This window comes from Dama dama, chromosome 5 (assembly GCF_033118175.1).
Source record: "Dama dama isolate Ldn47 chromosome 5, ASM3311817v1, whole genome shotgun sequence".
Classification (NCBI taxonomy): Eukaryota; Metazoa; Chordata; class Mammalia; order Artiodactyla; family Cervidae; genus Dama; species Dama dama.
In genome coordinates this window covers 11,642,543-11,660,310 of record NC_083685.1, presented here as the reverse complement: position 1 = coordinate 11,660,310, position 17,768 = coordinate 11,642,543, and the positions used below count along the sequence as shown (strand labels likewise).

General features: G+C 47.6%; 1 protein-coding gene across 1 annotated transcript; it reads right to left on the bottom strand.

Moving 5' to 3' along the window:
- Positions 1–4,107: 4,107 nt before the first annotated feature.
- Positions 4,108–11,752, bottom strand: LOC133056478 (2'-5'-oligoadenylate synthase 1-like). Its single transcript, XM_061141815.1, has 6 exons — positions 11,461–11,752; positions 10,363–10,651; positions 8,802–8,986; positions 6,982–7,214; positions 6,024–6,177; positions 4,108–4,694 (listed from the first exon to the last, which is right to left on the bottom strand). The coding sequence occupies exons 1-6, from the start codon at positions 11,638–11,640 to the stop codon at positions 4,563–4,565; spliced, it is 1,173 nt and encodes a 390-aa protein (XP_060997798.1). The 5' UTR covers positions 11,641–11,752; the 3' UTR covers positions 4,108–4,562.
- Positions 11,753–17,768: the final 6,016 nt, after the last annotated feature.

Below are 17,768 nucleotides of genomic sequence, written 5' to 3'. Positions count from 1 at the left end.
GCATTGGCAGGCAGATTCTTAACCACTGGACCACCAGGAAAGTCCTGTGATGATTAGTTTTGTATGTCAACTTGACTATGATCATGGTACTCAGATATTTGGTCAAACATTCTTCTAGAATTTTTTTTTGTGTGTATATTTTTAAGATGAGATCAACATTGTAAACTTTGGGGAAAGCAGATTATTCACTATAATGTGGGTGGGCCTCATCCAATCAGGTGAAGGGATGAAAAGGAAACGGTCTGCTCTCTCCCTGAGGAGGAGGTAATTCCACAAGCAGATGCTTCTTTGGGTTTCCAGGTATCCTGGCCACCCTACCCTGCAGAATTTGGACTCACTGGCCCCTGCAGTGGCACAGCCAACTCCTTAAAACAAATTTTTCTCTAAATCTAGATTTATAAAACCAATTTGTTCTATTAACCTCAAAAGTAAAGCAACCACTGTTTTACCAGCAAAATGGGTTTATTTGGGAACAGCGAAGAATTTCAATTTTGGACAATCAGGCAATAGCAAAAAGCCATAGGCAAGTTCAGCCAACAAAGAAGAGGAATATTACTTTATAGAGAAAAAGAGGAAGTTAGGAGGAGTTGTTTGAACATGTGTCCGTTGGAGGAAAGCAAGAATTCAGGGTGATGATGGGTTCTCATTGGCTCAGTTGCCAGGGGAGTTGGCTTCCTCCAGGAGAGATGCAATGTATATCTTTCCTGTCCTGGCCTGTCATTGACAATTTTTCCCTGTTGATCATTCTTCCTGTTGGGGGTGTGTTTCCTGTTGGGGGTGTGTTGGGGGTGTCTTTCCTGGGATTGACCTCAGAGGTATTTGAGGTGTGAGAGCTCCCTCTCTGGTCTTCTAACTCCATAAGGTTTCCGTTTGTGAGTTCATTTTCACTGTTTGGTTTCTCTGGAGAAACTTGATGATTGCTCCTGTCCATAAAGGGCCCTTCCTTGCCCTTATCCGACTTCTAAAACACCTAGAGTTAGGCTGGGCTTAGGTCATAAGGCTTCTTTTCTAAATGAAAATATAGAGGCTCAGAGAGCTGAAAAATATTTGTCCGAGGTCATACAGCTTGTAAGTTATCTGGCTAGCTTCTAACTACCTGCTTTCTAAAGTCTGTGCATTTTTATTTAAAAAAATATTTTATTTTGAAATCATTTGAAACACAAAGAACTCTCTCATATTCTTGATCCTGAATATTTCACCATATTTGCTCCTCATTCTCTGTGTACATTGTATTATCAGTATTTTTATTACTGAGTCATCTGAGTTGTATGTTGCAGGTATTACGTCTCTTTACTCTTAAAAAAAAAAATATATATATATATATATATATGTATATAAACTTAGTTTTTCAGAGTGGTTTTAGGATCCCAGAAAAACTGGGCAGAAGCCAAGAGATTTCTTATATACCCCACTGCCACCACCCCACCACCCCACCACCCCACCATCAGGCCAGCCTTCTCCCACCCCCAACAACATTCTGCAGTGGCGTTTGAGCTGAGCCCCAAAGAATTGATGCTTTTGAACTGTGGTGCTAGAGAAGACGCTTGAGAGTCCCTTGGATTCCCAAGGAGATCAAACCAGTCCATCCTAAAGGAAAACAGTCTTGAATATTCTTTGAAAGGACAGATGCTAAAGCTGAAGCTCCAATACTCTGGCCACCTGATGCAAGGAACTGACTCATTGGAAAAGACCCTAATGTTGGGAAAGACTGCGAAGGCAGGAGGAGAAGGGGATGACAGAGGATGAGATGGTTGGATGGCATCACCTACTCGATGGACATGAATTTGAGCAAGCTCCAGGAGTTGATGAAGGACAGGGAAGCCTGGTTTGCTGCAGTCCATGGGGTCGCCAAGAGTCGGACACGACTGAGCGACTGTACTGAACTGATTTGAGAGGTGAGAGCGCCCCCTTCTGGTCTCCTGGTTTCACTTAAAACGGGGTTTCCCGTTTCTAAGTTCAGTTTCAGTTTCACATCAGTATCCCCTAGCAGGGTGGGACGCTTGTTAACAACCGAGTAACCCACAAGGACACATCATAACCCCCCAGACTCCTTTAAGTTCAGTTCAGTTCAGTTGCTCAGTCGTGTCAGACTCTTTGCGACCCCATGAATCGCTGCACGCCAGGCCTCCCTGTCCATCACCAGCTCCCGGAGTCTCCCAAACCCATGCCCATCGAATTGGTGATGCCATCCAGCCATCTCATCCTCTGACGTCCCCTTCTCCTCCTGCCCCCAATCCCTCCCAGCATCAGGGTCTTTTCCAATAAGTCAACTCTTCGCATGAAGTGGCCAAAGTACAGGAGTTTCAGCTTCAGCATCAGTCCTTCCAATGAACACCCAGGACTGATCTCCTTTAGGATGGACTGGCTGGATCTCCTTGCAGTCCAAGGGACTCTCAAGAGTCTTCTCCAACACCACAGTTCAAAAGCACCAATTTTTCGGCGCTCAGCTTTCTTCACAGTCCAACTCTCACATCCATGCATGACCACTGGAAAAACCACAGCCTTGACCAGGCAGACTCCTTTACTCTTTAAAAAAAAAAAAACAATTTTATCTGTTTATTTGTTTGGTCGTGCTGGGTCTTTGCTGCTGTGCAGGCTTTTGTCTGGTTGCGGCGAGCCGGGGCTGCTCTCCAGTCGTGGTGCTGCGGTGTGCGGGCTTCTGGCTGCGGTGGCTTCTCTTGTTGCAGAGCACAGGCTCTGGGTGCACGCAGACTTCAGCAGCTGTGGCTCGTCGGCGCTAGACAGCAGTCTCAATAGTTGTGGTGCACCAGGGCCTGGCTGACCCGAGGCATGTGAGATCTTTTGGGACCAGGGATCGAACCCGTGTCCCCTGCCTTGGAAGACGGATTCTGAACCACTGGCCCACCAGGGAGGTCCCTCGCTAGCGTATCCTTTATGGCCTCAGTAGAGCTGTATTCTCTGCTTTTCCATGGGAGATAATTTGGTGGGGTTTTTTGTTTTGTTTTTGTTTTTTCTTTCTGAATTTATATAGCACATCGGCCCCCAGCACATCCGCTTCCCTGACCTTTTAATCCCATCTCCCACCATCTCTCATGGGAATATCACCAGGCAAAGGCTCGCATTTGATCCGTTCTAAGAGCCTGGCTAAGAGCGAGTCTGCGCCTTCTCCTGGGGTTCTTGCCAGGGTGTGAAGTCCTGAAGTCCAGGAGGGGACTTCCAAATCAATAAGCTGTTGGTCATCTGATCTGACTCTGCCGCCCCTTGATGAAGTGCCCTTAGGGTCACTCCCCCACACACCCACCTGACTTGTGCTGGTACATGCTGCCGGGTCTTCCGGCTGTTATGGATACAAGTCCATTCCTCCCTCAGCAGGCCCAGCATGTCCGCAGCTGGGCTGTGTTGGGACTTGACCATACTTACAGTCCTAGCGGGCAGGAGGGGAGATGGATACTGCTCCTCGGAGTTGGGGAGTGTCTCATGGACGAGAAGCCCTTGCAAGGGGGCAGATGCTAGCTTTTAATAGCAGGGGTGGATAGGATAGTTCTGAACCAGAAACCTTGCTTTACTGTTTCTTGTGGTCATACAAGCAGTATAAATTACAGCCCAAAATTAATAATAATCTGAAAACTCAGGGAAGTATAAAGATGAGCACCTCTCGGTTGGGTTCAGCTACATCTCAAGTACTCAATAGCCATCCGTGACTAGTGTCTACTGAATTACACAGGGCAGTTCTAAAATTTTTCCCAGGTAAATAATCAGAGATGTGGACAAAGGATGAACTAAAGATGCTTGTCTCAGGATTATCTGTAGCTGAGAATTGAAAGGACCCTCATCTCTCGAATAGTAGAGTATTCCACAAAATGTCAGCTCCATGAGGCAGGGAGTTTTGTCTGCTTTACTCATTGCTAAGCTCCAATACTTTGGCCACTTGATGAGAAGAGCTGATTCATTGGGAGAGACCCCGATGCTGGGAAATATTAAAGGCAAAAGGAGAAAAGGGTAGCAGATGATGAGATGGTTGGATGGCATCACCAATTTAATGGACAATAATTTGAGCAAACTCCGAGAGATAGTGAAGGACATGGAAGCCTGGCGTGTTACAGTGAACAACTGAACAACGACAGTGATCCAGTGGCCAGAACAATGCTTGGCACAGGGCAGGTGCCCAATTAATATTTTTAATTGAATCAGTGAATATGCTCACACACACATGATATGTAGATATACTTCTTGGCTCTTTACCTTGAGGTTAATTAATACCCAACAAATGGCATTTGCTACCATTTTTGTTATTATTGACAATAAATTAGACCATCACCTTTCCCCCCAGGTTCACAGAAGAAAGTCAAGGCTGGGATTCCACTCTTTTGCCTGAGTCTCTCCTGGTGTCTCAGAGAGGCTATTGTCAGGCTCCAATGGGGAGCGGGCTGTCTATGAAAGAAAAGAGAGCACAGAATAGTGGGAAGGCTGGGGGTCAGGAGACTTGGGTTCTGGTCCCAGGTCTGACATCAATTCACGGCTGTCTTTGGATCCAGGCCCTAGACATGAAGAGGGCTGGCCCAGATGGCTCTGGAGACCTTGCCTCCAAGACACTCTGGCGTTCAGAGGATGGTACATGTCCAGTTCTCTTCCACCTGGGGAGGGGCTCCTTCGTGGAGCTGGGTTCTTGGAGAGGATCTATAAGGCTGTCTAAAATCATAGGCCTGGAACATCAGGTCGCTGTGTTCTTGGGGCTGAAAAGGAGAAGCAGGTGGTCACATTGGAGAGCTAGGCCTCCCCGCTTGGCACAGGTCTCAGTAAGCATCCCCGGTGGACGCTGTGACCTGCCACCTGGATGCCCTTCGAGGAAGGCCATGCCCCCTCCTGGGTTGTCCACATTCAGCAGCTGACCGGTGTTGGGGCTATAAAGGCCTGGCCACCTCAGTCTTCTGTAGGACAACTCTGGAGGCTGTTGGGGCCCCCAGGACTCCCCGGGGGGATGGTCTGAGATGGCCAGCATCCCATCTGCCCCTCTCCTCATGTTGGTACCCACCTCGCTCCCCTCCTTTACACAGGTGTCAGTTCCAGTGGTCCTCCCCAGAAACCTCCTGCATGTGAACTTCATCCCAGAGCCTGTTTCCTGGGAAACCTATCTCTGGCATCATCAGCCCTCCCCACTCCAGCTTGAGAAAGATCCCTACTCTTGGAGTGGAAAGATGAGGCCCTCAGCCCTGACTTAGCTGTGTGATACGCTCACATCCTCACCTATTCTGAGTCACTCGTTTGTCCTGTGATATGGAGGGGGGAGGGGATACAAGGCAGGCTGTTTAGCTCAGCAGAGTAAGCCCTGACATTGGAGTCTGCTGAGTGGGATTCCCGGTTCTGGGGCTCCCTGGCTGAGTGGCCTTGAGCAGGTGACTTCACCTCTCTGAGCCTCCTTTTCTCATCTGTAAAATGGGAGTAGAAATCAGGGCTCATGGGGTGTCGTGAGGATTTAATGAAACAATTAAATTTAAGAGGCTAAGAACAGAGCCTGACCCCAAAGCAGGTATTCATTAAGTGGTGGTTGTTATTCTTTTTCTTCTTAGTGGAATGAGCCAACTGGAGATGTTAAAAAAAGTTACTTCTGGCCAAGGAGGCATTAATTAAAGAATAAGCTCCGGATAGGGATGTGAGAAGTCTAGGAACCCTCTGGGGTGAAGATGACTATAAATCAGGGAGCATAGCCTGGCATGATGTGAATGGGAGTGACCTCTGTGAAAGTGAAAGTCGCTCAGTCGTGTCTGACTCTTTGAAACCCCATGAACCGTAGCCCACCAGGCTCCTCTGTCCATGGGGATTCTCCAGGCAAGAATACTGGAGTGGATTGCCATTTCCTTCTCCAGGGCATCTTCCTGACCCAGGGATTGAACCCAGGTCTCCTGCATAGGCAGGCGGATTCTTTACTGTCTGAGCCACCATGGAAGCCCTAGTGACCTCTAGTAAGAGGCAATTTCTTTGGAAGGAATGGTCTCTAGCTACACACCCCATGCTGTGTGGAAGGGATGGGGGCAGGGCAGCAGTAAAGAAGCAGAAGTTCTCACCGACACATCCCAGGAGCCCACTGGAGACCCGTCCCATTTCTTAAAGCATGGGTAATCCAGCCAGACCAAAGCCGCTTGTGCCAGCCGCTTCCAGCTATATAGGTCTCCACCAGCAACATTTCCTGTAGGGTCCGCCGGGTCCAGAATCACAGGCCTAAAGAGTAATATTTAGAGAGAGAGAAATGAGAAGCTGGGTTCTCTCTGGTGGGTGGTCTAGATGCTCCAGGAAGGGCAAAGCAACCAGCCTGGCACAGGCTGAGACTCAGGCAGCATCAGGGCTCCAGCAGAGCATCACTCCCTAGGGTGTGTCCTGGGTGCCCTGCTCCAGGGAGGACAGTGAACAGAAGGAGGAGCCTTGCATTTGGGCTTTGATAAACCTGGGCGTGAATCTCACCTCTGCTCTTCTGTAGGAGTGTGACCTTGGGTCTTGGTCTCTCTAATTCTCTGTATGCTCATCTATGAAATGGGCAGATTTGAACATCCCTACTTCAAAGGATGTTCTTTGAGGATCTAGATAAGCAACATGGAATACTCAGCACAGTAATTGGGCCATCGTAAGGGGTTAGTGCATGACAGTTACAATAATCATAATTTTTACTCTACTATTAGAGTGTGTTAGTCTTATAGCAAGCTCTTACTTCCTGGGAGGAATTATTATTGTTCCTGGAGCTGTTGTTATTTCAGTTGAAATTTCATCTGTTTCACTCATTTTCTGTTAGGGTTTGAACAAGCTCTTTACTGCTCAGAATCTTGGTTTACTCATTAGTGAAGCAATTAACATAGTGCCTGCCTCGCATGGTCGTTTGCACATTGTTTTTAAAATTAGATGGTAGTAGTAAAGTGCCCAGTGGCATGATAAGTATCAGAAGATGATCAATAATTCCTTCATTTCCGGGTGCTGCAGCTGTAAGCAGGGGTCCATTTACGTGGGGAGCTGAGCCAAGAGGGGATGGAGTACCTGGTTTTTGCAAGTTGCCTTGTCAGGTATTCTTCAATAATAGGGTTTTCAGAGTTATAATTCCTTTTCCAGTAGATGCAAAGCTTCTGATACTTCAGGACTAATTCCAAGACAGTCTGAAATCCCTGAGCTGTGATGAATCCTGTTTCCTTGCACCCTTGCTCCCAGGCATAGACCGTCAGAAGCTCCAGGGCATATTGTGGGGGCAATGGCTTTCCAAGCTGCTCCTTACACTGAGTAGATGGAAAACAATCAGAAAAAGTGGGCTTGTCTAGCATTTGTGTAAAGCACATTTCTCATGCATCAAATTCAGCCTGCCACTTGTTTTAGGGTATAAAGTTTTCTGAGAGCAAATCCACACCTATCCATTTAGGTATAGTCTATGGTGGCATTCACAGAGCTATTAACTCACTTGTTCAAAGCCAGATGGCTAGGAAGTGAACAGAAGTGTGTGTGTGTGTGTGTGTGTGTGTGGTGTTGGTGGAGGATATAGCACTCATTAATTCACCTAACAATCATTTTTTGAACTCTCATGTGCCAGGCACTGTTCTAGGTTCCTGTGATGCAACAGAGAATCAAACATATAAATCCTTCTGTTCTTGTACATTTATAGAGGGGAAAGTGAAAGTGAAGTCCTGTCTGACTCTTTGCAACCCCATGGACTGTAGCTCACCAGGCTCCTCTGTCCATGGAATTTTCCAGGCAAGAGTATTGTAGTGGGTTGCCGTTTCCTTCTCCAAGGGATCCTCCTGACCCAGGGGTCAAACCTGGGTCTCCCACGTTGCAAGCAGGCGCTTTACCATCTGAGCCACCAGCGAATAGTGGGGAGACAGACAATAAATATGACTACTGAAAAAACCATAGCTTTGATTAGTTCTGAACAGATGTGAGACTTGCACCATAAAGAGAGCCGAGCACCAGAGAACTGATGCTTTTCAATTGTGGTGCTGGGCAAGACTCTTTGAGGGTCCCTTGGACTGTAAGGAGATCAAACCAGTCAATCCTAAAGGAAATCAACCCTGAATATTCACTGGAGGTTCTGATGCTGAAGCTGAAGCTCCAATACTTTGGCCACCTGATGCAAACAGCCAACTCATTGGAAAAGACCCTGATTTGGGGAAAGATTGAGGACAAGAGGAGAAGGGGGCGGCAGAGGGTGAGATGGTTAGAAAGCATCACCGACTCAATGGACAGGAATCTGAGCAAGCTCTGGGAGAGAGTAGAGGACAAGGGAGCCTGGCATGCTGCAGTCCCTGGGGTCACAAAAAGTCAGACATGACTTAGTAACTGAACAAACATGAGACAATAAACAAACAAATAGGCACATGCAAAGGCCCGGAGGTTGGAGTGTAGACTTTCTCTCCAGGAGGACTAATGAAGAGAAGAGCATGGCCTGAGGGTGGTGGTGAGGGGGCAGAGATGGGGGTTCAGAGAGGTCAAGGGCAGATCCTTTGAGCCTCCAAAGATGATCTGGACCAGGGGGTAACAGAGGTGATGACCATGGATGAATCATAAATGTATTTTAATATGGACCAACAACATTTGCTGACTAGTTGGATGTGGGTGTCTGTGAAGAAGCCAAGGATGACCCTTGGTTTGGCCACAGTAACTAGAAGGATGGATTTGTGATTTCCCTTCCTTCCCCTCTGCTCTCCCCTCCCCACTGTTAACTCTCCCTCTTCCCACTGCCTCATCCTGGCTCCTCCCCACACCTCTCCCTGCTCCTTGCCTCCCTCCACGCCACCCCTCCCTCCTCTCCCCCCTCACTCTCTCCCTTCCCCTCCTCCTCCTCGGCTCTGCCCACATGGGACCAGCCATACCTGTTGGTACCAGTGCTTCACCAGGCGGATGAGGCTCTTCAGCTTGGTTGGACGACTCTTCAAGAAGTCTCGCTGCAGCTCTGTGAAGCAGGGGGAGAACTCGCCTTCTTTCCCCAGTTTCTCGCACTCTTGGATGAGCTGGACATAGATTTCAGGATCAGGTCTGTAACCTTTGGTCAACTGACCTGTTGGGAATGAATTCAAATTTAAATGTCAGCTCTTTTCTGAGCTTCTTTCTGTTGCCCTGGGGACAGAGACCCACTGGCCTTGGGGGGCAGTGGGGAGGTCAGCAGGCCCAGAGCCAGGAGGCCTGAGGTCCATCCCCGGGCCTCCCTTCCCCCACCTCCACCGCCGTCACCCATCATCTCTCACCTGGACTCAGCAGAGGTGGCGGCACCCTCCTCCCTGGATCCTCCACAGCCCATACAGAGGCCTTGAAACCTGATCCTTCCACTTCTTGCTTCCCAGGACCTCTGGGTAAAATCCCAAGTCCTCACAGTGGCCCACGCGGATGGTGAGACCCGTCTCCTCCTTCGTCTTACCTCCTGCCTCAATCCCTTTGCCACTGACTCCCCTGGTTGCTTCTCTTCTTCAAACATGCCACGTTCATTCCTGTCTTTGCACCTGCTGTTTCTTCTTCCTGGGAGGTCTTCCCAGGCCTGGCTCTTTCTCATTCTTTGGGCCTCAGGCCAGAGGTCACCTCTCTTGTCACCCTATCTACCAAAGTCCTCTGATCCCCTTTGCTCTCCACCGAGTCACCATATTTAGTTGTGGTCACAGCGAGTTATCATTTCCTTCCTGGTGTTCTTATGGTCAGGCTCCAGGAGAGAGGTTCTCTGTCTGTTTCGTTTAGGGCCATGGAACACCTTGGCCTTGCACCTCCACGTCTGTGTTCCTGCTCAGTCGCTCAGTCCTGTCTGCCTCTTTGAGACCGCATGGACTCTAGCCTGCCAGGCTCCTCTGTCCATGGAATTGCCCAGGCAAGACTACTGGAGTGGGTTGCCATTTCCTCCTCCAGGGGATCTTTCCGACCCAGGGGTCGAACCTGCATCTCCTGCTTGGCAGGAGCATTCTTAACCCCTGAGCCAGCAGGGAAGCCCCGCATCTAAGGTGCACACTGAAGACTGAGCCTCAGAGAATGCATTGCTTCCTGTCCCAGTGTTCCTGCACACGATCTCTAGATTCCAACCCCAGTATAAGTTTGATGTGGTTGCCTCACATTTGCATAAAAATGAAATTAACATATTGAATTTACCCGAGACCTCATTTTTAGAAAGAGAACATCACACAGTTTGCAAAAAGTCAAACTAATAAGCCTGGTAGGTGTTCTATACAAATATCTTAACCCCCAACTGTACCAGTTTGGTGTTTAATGTCACTTCAGTGGCTGAGTGAGACCCTAGGCATTCTTGTCCCAGGAGAGATGCCTGGGTCTCCTCCCACTTGAAGGGATACCTTGGTTACTAAGACATTTTATTTCTGCTCAGAGACAAGTAAAGAGAACGGAAGAAGCCCTGACATAGGACAAAGACTGTAGGAACTCGTGGCTGGGAGCACTCACCCAGGGCATCAAAGGCAGGCAGGACATCGAACTCCACCTCCTGGTTCAGCTTGGGGGACCTCAGGACAAAGCTGAGAACGCGGGGATTCTCCCATTGTCGTTTCTGGACCTCAAACTTCACTTCAAATGTTTCCTCTCTTTGACAAGCTTCCAGCTGTCTCCTAATTTCGTCGATGAATTCTCCTCGGCGCTCAAGCTGTTCCTGAAAACTTGTGAGATTGGTGAAGAAGACGACGAGGTCAGCATCTGATCGTCCTCTAAGGGTCGTGCCTTTGCCTGAGGAGCCGCCCTGAAACAGGTAATAAGAGTGAAACTGACATTTTTCATTGAGAAGAGCCTCCCTTAATAAAATGCTGAGAACAATCACTAACATTTTGAGTGCTAGCCACTGCTCTGAAGGCATCAGCAGCTGGAACGCCTGGAATGCTCACAAGAACTCTGGGATCTAGCTGCTGTTATTATCTGTTGTTATCTTCCAGTTGGGGAAACAGATGCTGAGATATCATGTATCAGTCCAGTGACACAGCTAGTGGGTGGCAGAGATACAGTTCACATCTTGGTTGTCTTTTTCCAGGGTCCATATTCTTTCCTCCCTGTAATTTACAACCTTATGTAATTAATACTGTAAACTGGCCCATGGCTGACTTTACTTGATCTGCAAGCCTGATGAGGTGCTGAAAAATCTGGATAAGGAAACTGAGGCACAGAGAGGTTAAGTGACTTGCCCAAGATTTCACAGCCAGCCGGTGCTATCTGCTTTCAAAACGTATACTCTTAACCAACTCGAGACTCTGCACAAATAGTGAGATCCCACCCTGGTCAAAGATTAGTGAACTGTAGATGCTGCCAGGATTCAGATTGCTTATCTCCAAAGCAGTCGTGACCTAGGTGGTTTATACACTTCCCCAGGGAAATTGTTAAAAACCTACAGATGGATTCCCTCTCCCCAGAAGCTATTTTCACAGATGTGGTTATAGTTCCGGCATGGATAAATCAGAACCAGCCCCAGAGACCTCAGCCTCTTGCTCTCTGACTGTCCCTGTGCAAACACTTGCAAACCAGCCCCCCTTCTCCCCAGCCAGGCAGTTCTGGACTCACCTTCACTACTTTGGACACTCGAACTCGGTGAGGGGCATATCGGAAACACCTCTCTTTCAGGAAAGTGCAGATGATGTCAATGGCCTCTTTGACTTGCTTGCGGAACTCCTCGTTTGGCAGGAGGTGGTCTTCAATGAACTTGTCTAGAGACTTGGCCGGGGTATGGCTGAGCCCCATCATGACGCTGGGGACTGGAGACCCAGAGGCAGCAGAACTAACTGCGTCCTGAACCTGTGAGCTTCTGTCTCCTCTGCTGCCTGCGACTCAGTTCAGTTCAGTGCCTGCCTCTAGGGGGCTGTTAAGTTTCATTTCACAGGCAGGGAGGAGCTATGCTGCTGCTGGTTTCAGTTCCTTGAATGGGAGGAGTTTTGTCTTGAATCTTTGTTTCTATTTTGCCTCTCTGCAAATGAAAGGCTCTTGCAACCCCACAGACCTGTCAGATCTCTCAGCTCTTTCCTCCAGAATCCCAGAATTCCTCCCTGCCTTTAGCAGGCAGACTAAAATATCTGGTCTGTCTTCAGACTATACTCTGAAAAGCTGCTTTTAAACCCACCTTAGTACTTCACCCAAGAGGAATCACAATTAAAGATAGATTTCTGGTTTCCTTTTCTTCTTTTCACTGTGGACGAAATTGTTTTATATTCTCCTGGGATCCTGGCAGCAGGACATGTATATTGGAAACAGAAACAGTCAGAAAAATCCGGAAGCATTGTTTAGTCCACCCTTAATCCTAAACCTCAAAGACGACAAATATAACTACTTTGGGGTAGTCTTGTGAGATATTTTTCTAGGTTTATGCACACATACACACAAACATAATTTCTCTCTGTCTTTTTTTTTAATGGCATGAATCAATACGTTGTACTTTTTCATAAACTTTAGTTCTTTAGGTCGACAGAAAAATTGTGAGCTGTCCCTAGCTGTGCAGCTTTGAACACGAGTGTAACTGGGCAGCCTCTCTGTCCTGATTTGTAAAGAGGTCTTTCGACCTGAAAAGTATTCACAGCATAAAAGTTGAGAGTTATGTTTTATTCGATGGGAATTTTTAGCACTTTAAGCCAGGGAGACAGCCTCTCAAGTGACCCTGAGAAGACTGCTCCAAAGAGGCGAGGCGAGGAGCCAGGTTGTAGAGAAGTTTCACAGCATAGGTCAGGTAGTCTGGACATCAAAAGGGTTTGGGTAAATTAAAGAAAGCCAGATATCCCATTGAGGCAAAAAGGGGAAAAACAACAACAACATAAAATAGAAGAATGAGCTTTTTTCTTTCCATTTCCAGAGAACAAAGAAGATAAAGAGAAGAGTGGGCAGGCCTGAACATTCTTAGTCTTTCTACTTTGTCAGTTCAGTTCAGTCACTCAGTTGTGTCCGACTCTTCGGGACCCTGTGGACTGCATGCAGCACACCAGGCCTGCCTGTCCATCGCCGACTCCCGGAGCTTTTTCAATCGAGTCGGTGATGGCGTCCAACCATCTCATCTTCTGGTGTCCGCTTCTCCTCCTGCCTTCAATCTTTCCCAGCATCAGGGTCTTTTTCTTAACTGAAACTGCTCCTAACTCTACATGTCTGTAAATTTCCTTTTCTGCCTCCTAACTCTGCAGGAGCCACAGCTCACCCCTATTTTTCTCTGTGTGAGTGTGCTCAAGAGTGCTGAGTCAATGCCAACTCTTTTTTTTTTTTTTAATGCCAACTCTTTGAGGCCTGGCGGGCTAAATGTTTCTGGTGTTTACGCTTGCAACACTCTTCCCCTTAAAGTTTTCTTTTTATATATCAGAAAGACGGCCGCATTGCCGCCAAACTGCCAGACTCAGTTACTGGATTACTGATGCCAGCCCTTGACTGTGTCTGAAACAGTGCAAGAGGAAGAAGTCAGGAGCCTATCACCTTTGTTCCTCATCATTGATTCCTGACTGGAAGCCCTCATCTTGTAAAAGTCCCTGGACCCCTCATGGTGGGGGGCGCAGTTCGTAAGGCATGAGTTTACGGAGCTCCCCTCTCTGCCGGCTGAGAATTAAAGCCACCTTTCTGTTTCCTCCAAACTCCATCTCTGTATTTTTTATTTGGCTTTGCGGGGCTGTGAAAGCCAAGATTCTGGCCAGCAACAACCCCAAGTTAAGAAATAGAGTGCTCTTCTATGTATGGGACGATGTCAGAGTCAGGGCTCACTGAAGTCATTCCTTTGACAGGCACCTCAGCTGTCTGGGGCTAGTGTTGGGACGGTCCCCGGAGAAGGGGATGGCTCCGCGCTCCGGTGTTCTGGCCTGGAGAATGCCAACCCCACGGCTGCAGTCTGTGCTGTGCTCAGTCATGTCAGATTCTGTGCAACCCCATGGACTACAGCCCACCAGGCGCTTCTGTCCATGGGGTTCTCCAGGCAAGAATACTGAGGTGGGTTGCCAAGCCCTCCTCCAGGGGATCTCCCAACTCAGGGATCGAACCTAGGTCTCCAGCCTTTCAGGTGGATTCTTTAAGGACTGAGCCCCCAGGGAAGCCCAGGTTATAGTCTGTGGGGTCACAAAGAGTCAGACCCAACTGACTGACTAAGCACGCACGTCCTGCTCTCCCATTCAGAGCTTCCTCTCCTCAGGGCGCACCTTTCCTTCCTGAGTTTCCTCAGGGCTCAGCGGATCACAGGGAAGGGCTGTAATTGCTGATGACTGGAACAACCTTGTTTACTGATATCAGTTCAGTTGAGTTCAGTTGCTCAGCTGTGTCTGACTCTTTGCAACCCGATGAACTGCAACACACCAGGCTCCCCTGTCCATCACCAACTCCCAGAGCTTACTCAAACTCAAGTCCATCGAGTTGGTGATGCCATCCAACCATCTCATCCTCTGTTGTCCCCTTCTCCTCCTGCCCTCAATCTTTCCCAGCATCAGGGTCTTTTCCAATGAGTCAGTTCTTTGCATCAGGTGGCCAAAGTATTGGCGTTTCAGCTTCAGCATCAGTCCTTCCAACCAATATTCAGGACTGATTTCCTTTAGGATGGACTAGTTGGCTCTCCTTGCAGTCCAAGGGACTCTCAAGAGTCTTCTCCCACACCACAGTTCAAAAGCGCCAATTCTTCGGTGCTCAGCCTTCTTTATAATCCAACTCTCACATCCATACATGACTACTGGAAAAGCCGTTGATTTGACTGGACGGACCTTTGTTGGCAAAGTAATGTCTCTGCTTTTTAATATGCTGTCTAGGTTAGTCATAACTTTTCTTCCAAGGAGCAAGCATCTTTTAATTTCATGTCTGCAGTGATCATCTGCAGTGATTCTGGAGCCCCCACAAAATAAAGTCTCTCACTGTTTCCATTGTTTCCCCATCTATTTGCCGTGAAGTGATGGGACCAGATGCCGTGATCTTAGTTTTCTGAATGTGGGGTTTTAAGCCAACTTTTTCACTCTCCTCTTTCACTTTCATCAAGAGGCTCTTTGGTTCTTCTTCACTTTCTGCCATAAGGGTGGTGTCCTCTGCATATTTGAGGCGATTGATGTTTCTCCCAGCCATCTTGATTCCAGCTTGTGCTTCATCCAGCCCAGCATTTCTCATGATGCACTCTGCATATATATAAGTTAAATAAGCAGGGTGACAATATACAGCCTTGATGTACTCCTTTCCCTTTGGAACCAGTCTGTTGTTCTATGTGCTGTTCTAACTGTTGCTTCTTGACCTGCATGCAGATTTCTCAAGAGGCAGGTCAGGTGGTCTGGTATTCCCTTCTCTTGAAGAATTTTCCAGAGTTTCTTGTGATCCACACAGTCAAAGTCTTTGGCATAGTCAATATAAAGCAGAAGAAGATGTTTTTCTGGAACTCTATTGCTTTTTTGATGATCAACAGATGTTGGCAATTTGACCTCTGGTTCCTCTGCCTTTTCTACATCCAGTTTGAACATCTGGAAGTTCATGGTTCATGTACTGTTGAAGCCTGGCTTGGAGAAGTTCGAGCATTACTTTGCTAGCGTGTGAGATAAGTGCAATTTTGTGGTAGTTTGAGCATTCTTTGGCATTGCTTTTCTTTGTGAGTGGAATGAAAACAGACCTTTTCCAGTCCTGTGGCCACTGCTGAGTTTTCCAAATTTGCTGGCATATTGAGCTGGCATATCCTCTTTTAGGATTTGAAATAGTTCAGCTGGAATTCCGTCACCTCCACTAGCTTTGTTCATAGTGATGCTTCCTAAGGCCCACCTGACCTCACATTCCAGGACGTCTGGCTCTAGGTGAGTGATCACACCATTGTGGTTATCTGGGTCATGAAGATCTTTTTTGCCTTGTTCTTCTGTGTATTCTTGTCACTTCCTCTTAATATCTTCTGCTTCTGTTAGGTCCATACCATTTCTATCCTTTCTTGTGCCCATCGTGCATGAAATGTTCCCTTGGGATCTCTAATTTTCTTGAAGGGATCGCTAGTCTTTCCCATTCTGTTGTTTTCCTCTATTTCTTTGCATGGATCAGTGAGGATCACTTTCTTATCTCACCTTGCTTGCTATTCTTTGGAACTCTGCATTCAGATGGGTATATCTCTCCTTCTCTCCTTTGATTTTAGCTTCTCTTCTATCCACAGTTATGTGTAAGGCCTCCTCAGACAGACATTTTGCCTTTTTGCATTTCTTTTCCTTGGGGATGGTCTTGATCTCTGCCTCCTGTACAATGTCACAAACCTCCGTCCATAGTTCTTCAGGCACTCTGTCTATCAGATCTAATCCCTTGAATCTATTTGCCACTTCCACGGTATAATCGTAAGGGACTCGATTTAGGTCATACCTGAATGGTCTAGTGGTTTTCCCTACTTTCTTCCATTTCAGTCTGAATTTGGCCATAAGGAGTTCTTGATCTGAGCCACTGTCAGCTCCTGGTCTTGTTTTTGCTGAGTGTGTAGAGCTAATGGTCTACTGTTCCCCTTTTCACAATGGTCACCAGGGCAGCTCTTTGACTGGTAGCCACTCTAAGTCCTTTTCCTGGAGGGTTGGGTACATGGGGTGGTAGGGGAGTTGGTGAAGAAAGCAATTTGCATGTGACTGGGATTTAAGGAGCCCAGGAGCTAATGTTCTCTATTGGACTGTATGAGAAATTACACCGAATTGTAAATGATCAGACTCATTTCTAACATATATATTCTTTTTTAAGGAACTTTTTATTTCTAGAAAATCTGTTGTCTCGTCTACACTGGACTGATTCTTAGACACGACCCCAAGGGAAGCACTGTTTTCTATTCACAGAAGCACTGTCGGGGCAGGGCATGGGAGGGAATGTCGACAAGGCTGGATTGTCGCTGTTCGATCGCTATTTCGTGTCTGACTCTGTGCGACCCCATGGACTGCAGTATGCCAGGCTCCCTTGTCCTTCAATATCTCCTGCAATTTACTCAAATTCACATCCTGCATTTAGTCGTTGATGCCATCCAGCCGTCTCATCCTCTGTCATCCCCTTCTCCTGCCCTCAATCTTGCCCAGCATCAGGGTCTTTTCCAGTGAGTCAGTTCTCCCCATCAGGTGGCCAAAGTATTGCAGCTTCAGCTTCAGTATCAGTCCTTCCAATGAATATTCAGAGTTGATTTCTTTTCCGATTGACTGGCTTGATCTCCAGGCAGGCAGTCCAAGGGACTCCTAACAGTCTTCTCTGGCATCACAATTTGAACCAGGCTGGAGAGATCATTAATAAACACTCTTTGCTGTGAGTAAGGTAGTGATGGTAATTATTTATAATCATTATGGCAGGCATTAATTGAGCACTTCCTGTGTATCAGATCCCACAAAAGTACACCTCTAAAGAAAAAGAAAAAGAAGGGTACCTCTCAGGTCCCCAACTGCAGAGGATCAATCTATGCTGCCCCGTTGTTAGAAAAATAGCGTTCACATACTTTGCCATTAAATCAAACAAGTAAGGCTGGTGGGGGTTCCATAAAGAATGTCTGGTCCCCAAATTGTGCTAATTTACCGTTCCTCGTTGCCTGCTTCGTTTAGGCATGACTGTCCCAGGAGAGATACGATGATCTCTGCACCACTTTTTAGAGACACCTCATTTTGGTAAGGCTCTCGAACTGTGGGAGACATGCTCAGAAACATGAACAGAGAGAGACAGAAGCCCTGAGACAGGACAGCTCCCATGGGGCTGGGAGCCCCGAAGGCAGGTAGTAAGCAGACTGCACCCCTGGTGGGGCTGGGGCAGCTGACAGGATGCTGAGCCTCCAGGCAGGCTCAGAAGCCCACGCTCATCTCTCCAGCTCCAACCTCTGTTCTTCCCGATTTCCTTTCCTCAGCAGGAAGTGGCCCAGAATGGGGACTCAGCTCTGGGCAATCAGGCATTTATGTCGCGGCTGTTTC

Excerpts from the sequence above, each read along its gene's own strand:
- LOC133056478 (XM_061141815.1), bottom strand. The coding sequence starts at position 11,640 with ATGATGGGGCTCAGCCATACCCCGGCCAAGTCTCTAGACAAGTTCATT. Across the intron at positions 8,987-10,362 it reads GCCTGCCTTTGATGCCCTGG|GTCAGTTGACCAAAGGTTAC; the intron begins GTGAGTGCTCCC and ends CATTCCCAACAG. Across the intron at positions 7,215-8,801 it reads TGAAGCACTGGTACCAACAG|TGTAAGGAGCAGCTTGGAAA; the intron begins GTATGGCTGGTC and ends CCATCTACTCAG.